Source organism: Peromyscus californicus, unplaced genomic scaffold (assembly GCF_007827085.1).
Source record: "Peromyscus californicus insignis strain IS unplaced genomic scaffold, ASM782708v3 Scaffold_4__1_contigs__length_199733344, whole genome shotgun sequence".
NCBI classification, from domain to species: domain Eukaryota; kingdom Metazoa; phylum Chordata; class Mammalia; order Rodentia; family Cricetidae; genus Peromyscus; species Peromyscus californicus.
This window is the reverse complement of record NW_026294562.1, coordinates 115,035,869-115,052,619: the sequence shown is the minus strand read 5'-3', so window position 1 is coordinate 115,052,619 and position 16,751 is coordinate 115,035,869. Positions and strand designations below refer to the sequence as shown.

The 16,751-nt window shown below is 38.0% G+C and overlaps 1 protein-coding gene across 4 annotated transcripts in view; it reads left to right on the top strand.

Annotated features, from left to right (window-relative positions):
* Positions 1-16,343, top strand: part of Nox4 (NADPH oxidase 4) — a 142,995-nt gene extending 126,652 nt beyond the window's left edge. For all 4 annotated transcript variants that reach the window (XM_052762962.1, XM_052762963.1, XM_052762961.1 and 1 more), the window contains one exon: positions 13,802-16,343. In XM_052762962.1, coding sequence (XP_052618922.1) covers positions 13,802-13,922 — 121 coding nt within the window. In that variant the 3' untranslated portion in view covers positions 13,923-16,343. The remainder of the gene's footprint in view (positions 1-13,801) is intronic.
* The last annotated feature ends 408 nt before the right edge of the window (positions 16,344-16,751 follow it).

Genomic DNA, 16,751 nt, shown 5'->3' with positions numbered 1-16,751 from the left:
TATAATATAATATAATATAATATAATATAATATAATATAATATAGCATAATATAATGTAATTAATATAATATATAGTTAATATGATAAACAAAGACAAACAGATCAGAATAGGACAAAACAAGCAAAAAGAAAAGAGCTCAAGAAACGGGTATAGATGAACAGACCCAGTTATTCACATGCTCAGGAATCCCATAAAAAACACTTAACTAGGAGCCATAATATATATGCAAAGGATTTGTAAGGTTAAGAAAAGTAGAAAAAAATAGTATTTAAAAAAAAGATAAAGTTAAAAAAGAAGAAGCCTGATATGACATTATGAGACAAGGAACCTCCAAAGATGCCATTGAGTTCCTTTTCCATTGGTCATCTACTGCTAGGCATACAGCCTACCTTAAGATTCATTTGTTTCCCCAGTGAGATACGCTTGGAGAAATTAAATTTTCATGTGCAAATGGTTATCAACTGGAGATAACTTCTGGGTTAAGAATGGAGGCTTGCTGGTGTCTACTTCTCCTTTCACTCCAGGAAGCCATCCTGCAAACCCTGTGCATGCTGCCATAGTCTCTAGTAGTGCATATGTGCATCAGTCCTGTTGTCTTTCTTTAGAAGGCCTTATTTTCTTGGTGTCCTTCATTCCCACTGGCTTTTACATTCTTTTTGACTCCTCTTCCTCGGGCTTCCTGAGCCCTAGGGAAAGGAATTTGATGGAGACATCCCATTTAGGGCTGAGTATTCCAAGGTCTCTCACTCTCTGCATATTATCTGACTTTGGTCTCTGTATTTCTTCCCACCTGTTGCAGGAGAAAACTTCTCTGATGATGGCTGAGCAAGGAACTGATGTATGAATTTAGCAGACTGTCATTGGGAGTCATTTTATTGCTGTGTTACTTTAGCAAAATCCTGGACTATCTAGTCTCAAGTTTCTAGTCACCCAGGAAGCCTCAGCTGTGAGTTCCATCTCATTGGATGGGCCTTAAGTCCAATGAGATATTGGTTGGTTAACTCCCACAAGCTTTGCTCCACCATTGCCCTAATCTGTCTTGTAGGCAAGATAGCATTGTAGATAAAGGGTTTGTTGCTGACTTCCTCATCCCCTTCTTCCATCCCACTCCCCAGTTGGAAAGTTTGGAACCTTTATGAGATATGGGCAAGTATGAGGAAGTCAGGTCATTTAGGAGGACATTCAAGATGGGCAAGGCAACTAGAGATGACAGATCCTGTCTCTGTATTCACTTGATCCTGGAGTGTGAAAACTTCACTTTCCACTGTGAATGTCCATCCACCTGGAGTGTCAAGTTGGCAGGATTTAGAATCATCATGGAAATCTTTGGATATTTGTGTGAAGGATTTTATAAAGAAGTTGAGCTAAGGTGAAAAAGCCACTCTGAAAGTATCACCATTCCATTGCTGTTGTCTTGGAATGAATGAAAAGGGAAAAGGAGGTGAGCAGCCACACTTGTTGCTCCCTGATCCATGACTGTGGATGTGATGACATCTACTCCCTCAAGCCTTTCTTACCATAATGCACTATGCCCACAAAGTATCAGATTAAAAAAAAAAAAAAAAAGATTTGGTTGAAAAGTATGTATTCATTACCTCCTTAAAACTTACTGAGACAATTTTGTTGCCCAGGATATGGTCTGCCTTGTGTGATATACACATTTGAAAAGATTTATATTTCACCATTATTAACTAGTTGAAAATTAAATAACAAATGCAATAGTTTTGATTGGTTAATGGTAATGTTTAAGATTTTAGTACATTTATGGCCTGTCTACTTAATTTGTTAACTATAGTTCTAGGTCTATCTGTCTTTGAAATGCTATACATTTTTTTTATTTCCTATGCATTAAACCTTTAACTGTGTTTACTTTGAATTTAATAGAGATACGGTTGGGTCTAAATATATCAGTTTAATCCTACTAGTTTCACTTACTCATCATTTTGTCATCCTCTACATTTCTCTGGATTGATTGGGTATTTTTAAGAGAGCATTTTCTCCAGTATTGGCATATTCATCATGCCTATATCTTTATTTCTTTCAGAAATAACTGCTTTCTTTGCTGAGCATCACTGGGTAACTGTAGAAAAGCAAGGTCCTGAGCCCATTCCCAAGTCCTCAGTTTTGAAACTCTTGGGTCTGTAGAGCTGTCTGAGTTCTGTGAAGGTCTTGTAGTGATTGTTACAGAGCCGAAAGTGGAGGAATTGTGTTCTAGCTGTGCACTGCACCTCACTGTTTTTAATACTCTCCTTTAAACCTACTGTATCCCTTCGTGTGCCTCCATCCCCTCTTCATCCGTTTTTCTGCTGCTGGCCCTCACTTGCCTGGCTGTACACCTCCTTCCTAGTTTTTCTTTTGTTTTTGACTTGTTTCAAAAGTCAAGGCCGTGTTCAAGAAATTAGAAATTATACAAAACCATGCTTTATATGTGCCCATAGATTTGCATAGCCTGAGACATCATGAATCCAATAATGAAGAAAATCCCCAAAGGCATGTCTGCTAGGCAATCAGATTGCAACAATTCCTGTACCATGGCTTTCCTCTCAGATGACTCTCTGTTGTGACGAGTTGACAACTAAGACTAACCAGGACACCATCTGGTAACATTTTGCTTCTTCCTGAGGAATTTCCTTTAACCTTCCTTGCAATGATGTTTTTTATTTCCCCCAGTAAATTCAAGTTTTGCTAGAAAATTTTTTATTCGTTCTCATTTTCAAAGATGTTTCTCTGAATTATACGGTTAGTTTGTCGTACAATAGTTGACATTTTGCCTTGCTGGCACTTTGAGATGTCACTCCACTGCATTCTTACATGCACATTTTGAGGCAAATACGAACTGACAACTTTGCATGTCATATTCTCTTTTTGATGTACAATATGTGGGTTTTTATCCCCTTCTAGATACAGCATTTTCTTGAGGTTCATGTGATTCTTGGATTTATGGGTTGTGAGGGATTTTTTTATGTCAAATTTGAAAGATATTTGGTAGCTAATTTCTCAGCTTTATCCTAGTCTGTCTTCTCTCCCACCAGAGTACCAGTTGCATACATGTTAAATATTTGTTGTTATTCCCAACACTACTGTCAATATTTTTCTCAGTCTTTATTCTCTATAGAATTTGATTTGGATAGATTCTAATGTTATGGTTTCAATTTTATTTCTCTTTTGTTTTTGAAGTATGGTGATATATTATGTACCCTAATAAACTTGCCTGAGGATCAGAGGAGAGAGCCAGCCACTAGATTAGACATAGAGATCAGGCAGTGGTGACACATACCCTTAATCCTATCTGGACTCAGGAGGCAGAAATCCATTTGGATCTCTGTGAGTTCAAGGCCACACTGGAAACAGAGTTAGGCAGTGGTGGCACACGCCTTTAATCCCAGTAGTGGTAAACACACATGCCTTTAATCCCAGGAAGTGATGTCTGGGCAGAGAAAGGTATATAAGGCATGAGGAAACAGGAACTCACTGTCTTTAGGCTGAGCATTTCCTAGAGGTAAGAACTAGTGGCTGGCTGTTCTGCTTCTCTGATCTTTCAGCTTTCACCCTGATATCTGGCTCTGGGTTTTTTACTAAAAGACCATCTAGATTCAAACAACATTGAAGGCCTATTACTGTATTGTTAACCTATCTAGTGTACTCTCCACTTTAAAACATATATTAAATCCTAGGAAATGTACTTATGCCTGCTTAAAAAAACTTCCATTTCCTTTGAGAAAAATGACTGTACCCCTGTTTCGCATATGGCTGTTCTCTTTCTGCCCCTTCATACAAAACCATTTTTTCTGTTTGCACACATTATTGGTGTCCAAATTACATCTAGTTATAATACTTGCATTCTATTCAAGCCCATGCTTCATGTTAAATTTTAACTTAACCATCTTCTTAAGAGTTTTATGTCCAATAATAGTAACAATCTGAGGTAGTGAAGTTAGGATTTCAACATGAGAATGGAGTGAAACAAATCAGTCTATAATAGTCCCAAGTAGATATTGTCTTTCTTTTAGATTCCCGAGTGTGTGTGTGTGTGTGTGTGTGTGTGTGTGTGTGTGTGTGTGTGTGTGTGAAGGGGGGGAGGTACATGCTGAGCACATGGTGTAACAGTCACCTACATAGCCAGGCCTTTCTGACAACATTGAAGTTCTGCCCATTTTAAGATTTGAATGCTAAACTCCAATTTTAATTTTTTCTTCCATACTGTATTGGATTTGTTTCACCATGCATCTCCACTACTTTGTTTCACTTTGCTCTTTGGAGCTTGCTTTGCGATTTCTTAGTACAGAGGTAGATGAATCTGAAGTTCAAGGCTAATTTTATCAACTTCTCCACTAACTACCCTTTGCAAATAAGGGGACACTAATGAGGGACAAGGGAGCACAGGTTTTTCCATTCTGGTTTGTGGTTTGATGAATTCTTCACAGTCCTCTACAAACTTTGAGAAGTGCTTAACCTACTGATCTCTTGTAGTCCTTTGACCGAATTTATGTGGTTGAAAATGACCAGATGATTTTTCAACCAAGGATTTAAAGTTTCTATTTTCCAGTACTTTCGAGCTTCTTGCTGTAGATTTCTTTCTTTCTTTCTTTCTTTCTTTCTTTCTTTCTTTCTTTCTTTCTTTCTTTCTTTCTTTCTTTCTTTCTTTCTCTATTTTCCTATCTCTTCTTTATTCTTTCACGTGGCTTATATCTTCTTTGGCCTCCACAAAATTCATTTGTGTGTGTGTGTGTGTGTGTGTGTGTGTGTGTGTGTGTGTGTGTGTGTGTGTGTTTGTGTGTGTCTTTTTGTCTTTTTAACCCCATGAGACTTTTGAGGTTTTGCACTCTGTTCTTTGGCATATAGATTGTTGCTGGGCAATAAGCAATGATAAATCTAGGGTTAATATGTTTTCTTTATTTTTCCCCAAGAGAGCATAGTTATGTGTTTAGTTTCTGAAACACTTGCCACGCATTTTCGGATATTTGATGATATGAAGTATTTGAGAATTTTATGCATGTATAAGGTGTATTTTGATCACATTTCCCTCCCACTCCTCCCATGTCTTCTCACACTCATCTCCCGCTTACACATTTATATGGACCTCCAGTGGAGCACATTTGACCTAACAGGGACCAGACCTTTAATGAAAACTGTCTCTCCCTCTCCTCAATCCATCAATTGTCAATAACTCCTCAGCCCAGGGTAGTGGTTCTTGAAGCCCATCTCCATGCTACACTGTTGGCTTGTCTGTTCTTGTGTAGGTCTTGTGTAGACAGACACAGCTGCTATGAACTCCTAAGTGTAGCTGTCCTGTCCTGTTAAGAGGAGTTTTACCCCAGCTCTCCCTATACTCTGGCTCTTAAAATCGCCAGTTCTTCTATCCTGGCCCCTAAGCCTTAAGGAGAGAGTGTGTGATACAGATGTCCCATTTGTGAGAGAGAACTCCACAGACACTAATTTTCTGCGCTCTAACCTGTTGTAAGTTTCTACATTAACTAACAAGCATTGCACCATTTCCTGCTGAGTTCTGAGATCTGAACTAATTTATGGGTATAAAGATATGAATTGAGTGGGCAGATTAGTGCTGTGTCCATTTAGCAGATAATAGTCGTGAATTCATCCATAGAGCCTGTGAGCTTCCCTGCTGTGGTATCATACCCAGATTTACAATATTAGATGTGGGAGCCCGTTCTCGGGTTCCTCGTGGCTTTACCCAGCAGGTCCACATAGAGGATGATTAGGACCACGGGCCTGAGTGCAGGTGTCTGGGATGGTCTGCACTTGGCTGTGCTGGGGGAGGAGGTCTTTTGCTCCACCCCTTGGCGTCTCTATAAAAACCCTGGGGCAGAGACAGTCGGGGCCCGTTGGAATAGGTTCCAGGCCCTCTCGAGGCTATCCTTTATTTTCTATCTGTTTATCTCCGCGATATTCTCCACAATAAATCCTTCTATCTAATATTTCCTGCTGCTCGCACTCAAGAAAACTCTGGGGAACTGTGGGGGTGGTTGGGTAAACGCCCCACAGAATGGCGCCATGAACAGGGACTAAAGAAAAAAGAAAAAGGGACTAAAGAAAAAAAAGGGGACTAAAAAAAAGGGGGGACTAAAGACAAATGAACAGGGACTAAAGACAAATAGGGACTAAAGATAAAGGAAAATAATAGTTTTATTACAGAGTTTTTGGCGAAAGTGCTGAGTCAGCCCTGCCAGTGGATAAGGCATGCCGGTGTTAAGAAAAATATATATTTTTTATATATATTGAGAGGCAGGGGTTTTATCCTTGAGAGAAAAGGAAAGCGGACTGGAAGGATGTCCGATGCTGCAGCGAAATTCTCTTCTGTCAAAATTTTCTATCTTGTATCCCTTTCTCAATTTCTGTGAAAAATATAAGGTATAGCATAGTAATATAGTTTAGGAAAAACTTAGAAGTGTAAGATTGTGTAGGAAAAAATAAGTAAGGCAACTAGACAGAAAAACTCTCCAATTTTCTAACTTTGGAGGCTATGAATGCAAACTGGGAAAAAAAATCTTTCTTTGGTCTTGATGGGTAGTAAAAAAGCTCTTCTCTGAGCTTATGGGGAAGAAAAAGTTTCCTATGGAAGCTTTTGACCTGGGGACAGCTGAAATGCTGAATCCAAGCGGCAGGAGAAAGTGATTTTTCCCTGAGGCAAAAATGGGGGTGTAAAAAGCCAAAAAGTTTAAAGTTGGGAAGTTTTGGGAAAAGTTGGTCTTTCTCTCTTGGGGAAAAAAATCTTTCTCTTAAACTAAAAGCTTTTCTTGGAAAAATTGGGAAAATCTCTCTAAACTTAATCTTTCTCAAAAGCTCTCAAACTTAAAAACTAAAGCCTTTAACTTTCTCAAAAGGGCAAAAATTAGAATCACCTGAAGATATTAGTATGGGGACCAACTGTGATTAGCTCTAAGGGAAAACAACCCTCTTGAGACAGCAAAACCTCTAAGTTGTCTTTCAAGCTTTAAAAATCTTCCCTGCAATACAGGAGGCAGGGACAAGTTCCTAAAAACCTCTTCTAAGCTCTGTCTTTTCAAGCTGGTCAGAGTACTCTGAGGGAAACACTTGGGAGAGTGTGGGTAAAGAGCTACAGAGAGGAGAGGGCAGGAGACTTTACCTGAGAAAAGCAAAAAAGCCAAGCTTTTCAGTTACAGCCGAGCTGCGGCATCAAAGGTTTTGTTTGAGCGTTTCAGAATGAAAAAAAGTGCTTCTAATCTTCCTAACACAAGATCCCCTGAAGCATTGTATCCTCGCTTCTGACCAAAAACCCAGAGGCGACTGGCCAGCGTCTCTGAGTTGGAGTGCATTTCGGGGATACTAGAGTTCCTGCAGTTGCAAACTTCCTGGAGCACAGAGCTGAGGCAGGAAGGTGCAGGACCCAGGGGAAGATTGCTAATGAACAAACAAAACTAAAGCCAGTGGGAACAGCACAGTTGTCCACTTTCCTACAAGTCCCAGATTGATAGGTCCACAGCTGCAAAAAGAAATCTGAGAAAAGTTTTCCTATCAAAGTAAGGACCTTTCTGGGAAAACAGTAAAGCTGAACCGTGTCTGAAGCCGTTGTGCTGCTGAGTCAGAACGCTGTCTGGGGAAAGAGCCCAAGCCAGGGCAGAACAGAACTAGTAAAGCTTTCTTTTCTGTCAGAGAAAGCACCTCTTTGAGAAAAGCTTTGTTTCGACTGACTCCCTGAGATGAGGGAGTGTAGCCCTGAGGAGTGATTGCCTCTGGCATAAGCTCTGTCCTTGAGCACCCAGACAAGCAAATGCAACCCACTGGGGGACTGGGCCAGGTGAAGGCCTGATGAAGCAAAACACCTGTCCTAATGGGAGTTTAGAAATGGCAAAAACCTCCCTTGCTATATTTTCAGTCTGTACACAAACCACACAGACCCTGAAAACAGAAATGGACAAAAAACCCCTACCTTCAGTAGCAGGGAAAGCCGCCACTGTAGTGTCGGAAACTGTTTCTGGGGTAGAGGGGATAAACTAAGACCAAACTGGGAACTGTCTGGGAAAGACTCCGAAGAAACAGAAGGGACATATTCCTCCCCAGAAAATACATGACCTGTGAAAAGCTGCTAGAATTTGAGGCAGATTCGGGGGAAGAAAATAGCCCCCTACTTCCAAAGGCAGCTAGCAGAGGTACAGATCCGCAGACAAATACCTGAAGCTCTGCATCTGGGGAAGGAAGGAACAAGCAAAATGAGAATAAAATCAGTGGGAGAAAATCTCTGAAGGAGCTATGGAAAAGCTCTGTTGTAAATGTTTTTCACTGACTGGCTAAGACAAACACAAGCCCCAAGGAAAGTTGCTATCAGAAATTGTCCACCTCAATGTGTGCTAACGAGGCAGGTGCAGTTCTGATTTGGGGGCCAGTGTCAAATGAAGGAGAGACACCTGTTGTAGCCAGCTAAGGAGAGACCAGAACCCTCCCAATGTCCCATAATTGAAAATGTAAAATGCTTGTTCAAATCTCCCGTTGCAAAAGCAAAAAACTTTGTTCAAGCCTCCCAGGCAAGAATTTGTAAGCAAGTCTGGTAAAAGAGAACCAGTTGACTCTCAGACCCAAAAAGAACTATGGGAAATGATATAAGGGAAATGATATTATTATGGACTGATATAAGGGAAATGCATTCTGGGAAAGGTAGTTTTTCCGCTAAAGATAGCGACACTGCCCTGAAACACTTGTCAGCTCGAAAATACGTTCATGGTAAACTTAAAATACAGCTTTTAAAAGAATAAGGAGGAAAATCATCTAAGAGTTTAAGTGTCAGTTCCAATGAAAAATTGAAAGGATACAGAACTAGGTGCTTCGCGGTTTGGGTCTCCTTGGTAAAATGCCTTATTTACCCTAATAGCTGTGCAAAGTTTTTACGGTAGCTGGATGACAAAAAGCTACCTTTAAGAGCAAACAAGCCACTTTAAAATCCTTAAGAAAGCAAGGGAAAGCAGTTTATACACTGAACATTGTCTTAGATATGAAGAAACTTATGCTGAAATTAAAAAAATTCTTTACCTCTTGAACAAACAGCCTGCAATGAGTGATTCCTTTGCAAATCTAATAAGGAGACAAGGAAACAGGCATTCAAAAAAATGACTGCTTTATAGATGGTAAACAAACTTCAGAAAATCTAGCTGTCTTACAAAAGAGTTGCTTCACCTGAAAGTTCCTTATAAAAAAAATCAATGCTAAGTATTACAGCTGCTAATAACATCAGGAGTTAAAGCTAATGAAGTGAAAATACTAAATACAGTTCGGAGCTGTGCCACTTGTGGCTTTACTAGCTCCTTTAGAAAAATACTTTATATCACCTAATAGCTGTGCAGTATTTGGCAAAGAACTTTACAGCAGCTAAATACGGTAATTTCACCCTCAGTGTGAAGTGAAGTTTTTCGGTAGAGCAAACCAAAAGTACTGCTGTAATAGAAACATTTGTCTGAATTGAAGCACTTAGGGGAACTACTATGAATTTGGGTGAAGGGACAGCCTCTAGTTAAAAACCATTTACCGCTGACAGTGCATCTCTGCCGGTTCCGGAACGGCTGAGAGAACTGGCAACTTTGGAGTGTGGCGTCATCCTGGGAAGGTTACAGTCCCCTAGCAACAACTATCACAATTCTATAACAACAACACTCACTAAATTCCAGTGTTGTATAGCAAAGCTGACTATAACTTCTAAACTTTAGAAATGATGTACGTACTTCCTGTCTAGTTAAGAGAATCTAATAGACATAGTGATAATAATTAAGAGTAAGAAATAGAAAAAGATGAAAATAAGATGTGAGTTTGTAAAAATTCTCTTGCTAGATCTGTTAAGAAATCTTTAGGTGTTTGCTAAGTTAAATATATGCTAATGGTAGCCCTATATAAGTTTGTAAAATAGATCTATAGAGTTCCTTTAAGAATATAAGCTTGCGCCGGGCGGTGGTGGCGCACGCCTTTAATCCCAGCACTCGGGAGGCAGAGCCAGGCGGATCTCTGTGAGTTCGAGGCCAGCCTGGGCTACCAAGTGAGTTCCAGGACAGGCGCAAAGCTACACAGAGAAACCCTGTCTCGAAAAACCAAAAAAAAAAATAAATAAAAATAAAAGAATATAAGCTTGCAAGAAGTATCTAAGGTAGTCTTAAGACATGTAGTAATAAGCTTGTAAGAAGTAAAGATGCTAGTTGTAAATGTAAGTTTAAATAAGAATAAGATGGAGTGAATATAAGAAATATATAAGAAGTAATAAGAAATATATTTGCTAAAGTAGTTCTATAGTTTCCTTAAGGAGTATAAATAGGTAGATGTTAATACGTTATATGTGAGTTTGTAAAATGTAAATGTTGAATGTGAATCTAAATGCTTTGCAAGATATGTTATGTGTTTGTAAAAAAGTGTAAATGTTAAGTGTGAGTCTATTCCTAATATATATGGTGAAAGAACCCAAGACACAGAAGGTTAGTGTCCCAGTAGACTGCAAAGTAGGCAGTCTGAATGGTTTCAAAAGCTCCAAAAGCCGCTAAGAAGCTAAGAATGGCAGACGCCAGAACTAGCACAACAAGGCATCCGCAGCTGAGATCCGTGGAAAATCGACGCAACACAGAAAAACCTGAGCTAATATCAAAAACGGTGCAGTTTAGAATACTACTGTACCTAAAAAGGTCTCTGGCTTGAGAATAAAAGTTCGGAGATGCTTGTTTGAACAAAAATTGTTAACTGCAAAAAGTTTTGGTTGAAAAACGTCTCTTCATATTTTGAAGTGAAAGCCTGATACCAGAATTTATTTCTTGTTTGAACTTTTTGAACTTAAAATGAGATAAAATTACAAAAAGAATTTGGTTATGGATTTCTTCATATTTGGAAGGCTCGTACCAGAATTTATCATTTGAATTTTGGGACTTAAGAAATGAAATGAACAGTAGAGATTTCATTGCAATGGGACAATTTTGGGTTTATTCATAGTAATGACCTAGGAACTGTTTTCTGGAATTGGGTTAAAAATGGAACTGTTTAAATGAAGAAATTTATTTCTACCTAGAATCAAGATGCAGTTTTGTGTATGCATATATGCTTTATTAATTGGTGATTCATGAATTGTTTTGTGGAACTGTTTACAGAACTGGTATTGTGTTATAAATGGAACTGTTTAAATGGAAAAGTTTGGGTTTTATAACTAGGCTTGAGATTTTGCTTAAAAAATTACAACAAAAAAAGGGAGAGTTAATATTCCTTAGTCTAATTTCAAAAGTTGTTTGAGTGGATTAATGTCATGTTTTGTCAGTAAGAAATGCAAATGGGGTATACTAAGAGACTACTTTTAAAGTGTGTAAAGAGTTTTATTAAGAAACTGCTTTTGGATGTTTTGCTAAGTTTTCAAAGTGTTAATGGTTAGATTGAGAAGATTGCTTTTCAATATGGGTTTGTAGGAATTGTATGAGTTTGGGTTCCTCTAACTAGGTTTGGGATTTTGTTTAAAAAATTATAAAGAAAAGGAGGAGTTATAAGATTGAATTATGTTTGCAGAAATTGTATTTACCCTATTGATATTAATGCACCCTGGTTTTGTGGAGTTAAGGAAATATTTAAGTTTGATGTGCATACACTGAAGTTTTTTCCTATGTTCTGTTAGCAAGAAAATTCAAATGATTGAGTTAAAGTTGTAAGACGGAGAAAATTGTTAACTATATATAGCGCCATATATGCTAATTCAAATGGTTCTGTTAAGAGTTTGCTTTGAGTTATAAGACTGAGAATTGTGACTATGTATAGCAATATTTATGTTAGCCTGTTAATGGTAATGATGAAGCTAAGGGATTCTTTAAGTTTGTAGTCACCTTAAGAGTTTTTGGTTTAGAAAGGGCTTGAGGCAGCTAAGACTGCTGTAGTCACCTTGGACCTAATTCAAAAGAGAAATGCCATCTATATCATCCTCTACTCCCATACTGGGAGGTGTAACAGCTATGGAGATTGCTGTAAGCCATTAATAGTTATTTTTTTATATATTAAGAAAGGGGGACCTGTGGGAGCCCGTTCTCGGGTTCCTCGTGGCTTTACCCAGCAGGTCCACATAGAGGATGATTAGGACCACGGGCCTGAGTGCAGGTGTCTGAGATGGTCTGCACTTGGCTGTGCTGGGGGAGGAGGTCTTTTGCTCCACCCCTTGGCGTCTCTATAAAAACCCTGGGGCAGAGACAGTCGGGGCCCGTTGGAATAGGTTCCAGGCCCTCTCGAGGCTATCCTTTATTTTCTATCTGTTTATCTCCGCGATATTCTCCACAATAAATCCTTCTATCTAATATTTCCTGCTGCTCGCACTCAAGAAAACTCTGGGGAACTGTGGGGGTGGTTGGGTAAACGCCCCACAATTAGACATGCATTTCTCCTGTGAAGTGGGCTTTAAACCTAATCAGAAAGCAATTGGTCACACATATTTTTTTTTGCCATTATTGCAAACATGGTCATATCTTGCCACATTGGTCCTTATTGTAGCTCTCAGTATTTACAGTTGGGTCAGAGTGTAGATAACATTTATCTCCAGCAACCTACATAGAATCTTTTTGGACTATGAAAGCTATCTGTCAAGGTGAAAGCTTCCTAATCAGTAGCAACTTGATTTCTCTATTTCCTGTGACCAAAGTATATAGTTTCTTCAGCAAGAGCAGCTTACCATTAAGTTCTGGTGAAAAGCCAAGAGCAATGACAATAGCCTTCATTGTTTTGGGGGTCTCTGGGACACCCCTGTCCAACATCTCAGGAAAGACTTCCCACACCTGGCACTAAGCTTTTTATTTATCAACCTGTCTCTTCTTGGAGTAGCGTAATTCCATGTGTACAGTAACAAACTTTTCATATTATTATATAAACTATGTAATATATATCATATATATATGAAGTTTATACAATAGTAGGTTTGTCATAATTGCAGGGTTGGAGATCAAAATCAGGGCTTCACACATGCTAGGCAACAGCACTAACACTGAGTTGCACCCAAAGCCCTTTCTCTGGTTCTTAATGGAAGAGGATGTTTCCATTTTACCATCATGACTGCAAGTAAATGTTCTGCTTCATACTTCTTAGTTTAATTTTCAAAGTGAAAGCCTTAATAAAAATGTTTTCTGTATTTGCATGTTTCAATAAATTCTGGTCTCTGTCTTCTACCCCACATTATGCTGGAGTAATGACGGCTCCCTGTATTTGTCTTCATTGGAGTAGGTAATGTTAAACATTTGATATCCTAGAAGGAAGCCAGTGCATATCAGTAAACCTTGGAGGAAGAGCAAACTGAAATATTTCATTCTTAGAATTTATTTCTCCTATTTGTTAAAGATGCATGGCTTTAATTACTGAAGGATGTTTTATGTTGGGGAATAACTAAAACCCATTTGTCATTTCTCATGGACACTGCAGTACCTATATTTTTTTTTTTTCCAGGTGGATAAAAATGTTGCTTTCCAATTGGTAATGGCTTTTCGGTCTCTTTTTTTTTAAAAAACTACAACTCATGCAACTCCATGTAAAAAGTTTAGAACAGTATTTATAAAATGCCAATTAAAGAATTGTCATCTGTTCACTTTTTGTCTTTGTATGATTACCAGTGGCATGTAGTGAAAATACAAGACACACTGAAAAGTTTCCATCAGCCAATTTATGCTCATAGTTAAATTTTTCTGAATTCAACTATGAATAGCTAATTAGAAAGTTTTTCTAAAATGTAAAGCAGCAAGAAATTAACTTTTCCAATACCTAAACCTATGTTCATACAGCTTAGTGCTTGTCATGTTCTGCCAAGTTTTGTACCTGATTTCCCATTTCTTCTCTTCTCTTTCCAGGAAAACAGTTGGAGTTTTCTGCTGTGGACCAAGTTCGATTTCCAAGACTCTTCATAATTTGAGTAACCAGAGCAACTCATATGGGACAAAATTTGAGTACAATAAAGAATCCTTCAGCTGAAGCCTTGGAGACTAATCTTTTGAGGACTCTAAAGAAGGAACAGTGCAATTTCTAAGACTTGGAAACTTAGCTGAATCAAGCAATTCTGCTATGCCAAAGAATATCAAGGTTTCATTATTTATGATTATTTAAAATGAGAATACAAAGAATGTGGCAAATGACATGTTTAATCTGGAAGCCAAAGAGGCCCTGAAGAATATTTGATGTGGTGATTCACACTTTGATGGCAAAATTAAAAGAATGCTGTTAGATGCACACTGTTGATTTTTATGGGAAATTCAAGAACTCTCTTGCGAGGAGCTGAACTTGCTTACTTGGAAGCTGATAGCTGCAGTCCTCTCTAAATTGTTTTTGGTTGAACAGATTCAAGATTGAACAAAATTAAAAATTCATTGAAACTCAGACTCCATTTTCTACGTTGTGCCTAAGTGGAGTAGCTTTAATTGAGCAAGGATCCAGGCAAACACTTGGAGTTTGAAACTGCAGCACAAACCTTTCTATTGATACGGGTACCTCATGTCCACTGCTAATCTCCTTTACTACTAACTCTGTTGTCCCCCTGTATTGTTTGTACTCTACACGCTCCTGAGTCTTCTACCCATGTTGACTCGGTATCTACTTTCTTATTTTTTGCACCTTATCCTCTACTAGGGAAATCTGCACTCCATCAGCCAACCTTCAACACAGTGATTTAACAGAACTGTTTTATCACTAATTTGCTCAACTGAATACTGTTGCAGAGTAATGAAAACTGTAAAAGGTAGCCTCCGAAAGTGCTTTGTTTAGTTTATGCTTGGACCCCAAAGAGCCTTGTATCTTGCAGCAAACACTGAAGCACAAGCCCTCTCTCCTTCGTCTTACTTTGCTGTCAGCTAGAGATGTTAAAGTCACGTTCCTGAAGTGGGACCCTCACTTTGCTATCTAGAAAATAGAAGTGGAACTGCTTCACTATTTATTCAAATTTAAGTTAAGAATCACTAATATTTTTTGCACTGTTTGGTATCATGGTGAATTATTAGATTTAAATTTCCTATTCGTGTGATCCAGTCAGTTTATGACCTCTCATTATTTAATACTCTTGAATCAGAAGGAAAGTCTACTTTACTACCTTAATAAGTAAGGTACTCATACAGTTTGACAGTTTAATTTGGTAGAGAGCTAGTCTTGCTACCAAGTGTAACACATTCCTGAAAGCAGATTCTTGCCTTATTTTTGATAGTCTTTTGAATGTCACATAACAATGGTAAATGATGTTATTATTTGGTTTTGGTGTGATTCACCACTAACAAACAAGCATACTAAAACATCTAGCACCAAATGACCACATGTTTATTTATTTACACATATTTTTTTCTTTCCTTGAAACATTTTTTTTATCCCTTCTATGGGCAATGTGCAATGCTCATATAGATTGAGCTCTGAAGACATATACATGCATACATACATACATACATACATACATATGTATGTATGTATAACATTACATTTCAGCAATGCTGTCCAGATAGATTAGGAAGCATTTTCAAACACAGATCAGAACGAACTCATAAAAAGAAACTTGATCTTATCCAAGCTTGATGTGCAATACTGAATCCTTGTTGATCATAACATTCATGTGATGACGTGACTTCATCAGATTTCAATCATTCAGATAAAAAATTTGTGAAAAGATGATATTTCAGAGCTTGTCTGCAGTGTTGGATAAACCTCCTTGCCTGATCTACATTACAGAGCATGTTCAGGCATCTCTATGTTAAACACAGTTTAGTTTTGAACAGGAATAAAATGAAAGCTTCATCACACATGTAGAAGACAGCTTTGTTTGCTTTGACAGATTCTCTCTGTGGTGACAGTTATTGTTGTGTATACCTTAAATCACTAATTTTGATGGCAATAAATATTAAATTTGAAATGGTGTCCCGGAAATCTCTATAAGTTTACCTTTATAACAGATAAATCAGCAATTAGGGGGAGATGCGTTTGTGAAAAAATAAGAATAATTGAAGAAGTACAATACAAGTACATGCTAGTGTGATAACCTTAAGAATTTGGATGCTGTAGCTATTAATGGCATAGTCTGGTCGTATGACTGTGGGTTAACATTTTTCATTTGGACTCAGTTAATATTTGTAGTATTATTTTTTTTAATTTGCTTTAAAACATTGTGTTGTGTGGAACAAATTGTCCTCAGGCTTGCTGTGCAGCCGAAGACAGCGTTGAACTTCCTTCCCTCCTGTCTCTACTTCCCAAATGTTACAATTTCCAGCTTGCATTGCCATACAAAAATACTAATTACTTTAGGTAACATATCTTTTTGAGAACATAATGCAAATCATGCTATGATATATAACATACTGGATACAGTTTGGGGGCACAAACATTCTCAAATATCATATATTAAAGAATCTCTCTAGAACATGATTTCTACTGTGGTCTTTCTCCTTGAACATTCCCTTTATTTATTTTTTAAGAAACTTCCAATGATTTATAGGCTTATACTAACAAATTTCCTTTATGGATAGAGATAGTTCTCTTTATATGTTATTAAGCAAAGAATTCAGGGCACTTTCCACCAGTTTTTAATTTTGCATCACATTTAGGTAAAAGGAAGAGGCTGTGGTTTTACATATAACTAAGACCAAAAAGCTCAGATTCATATATATGTATATGAATATATATACACACATAATATGAATGTGTACTGTAAGCCTTGCAGCTCATATGGAAAGGTATCCTGGAATACCAAGGAATGCCACAAAGTCACACCATACAGCAAACCTCACACAAGAGATTTATTGGGAGGTTAAAAAACCAGGAGGATGGCTGCCT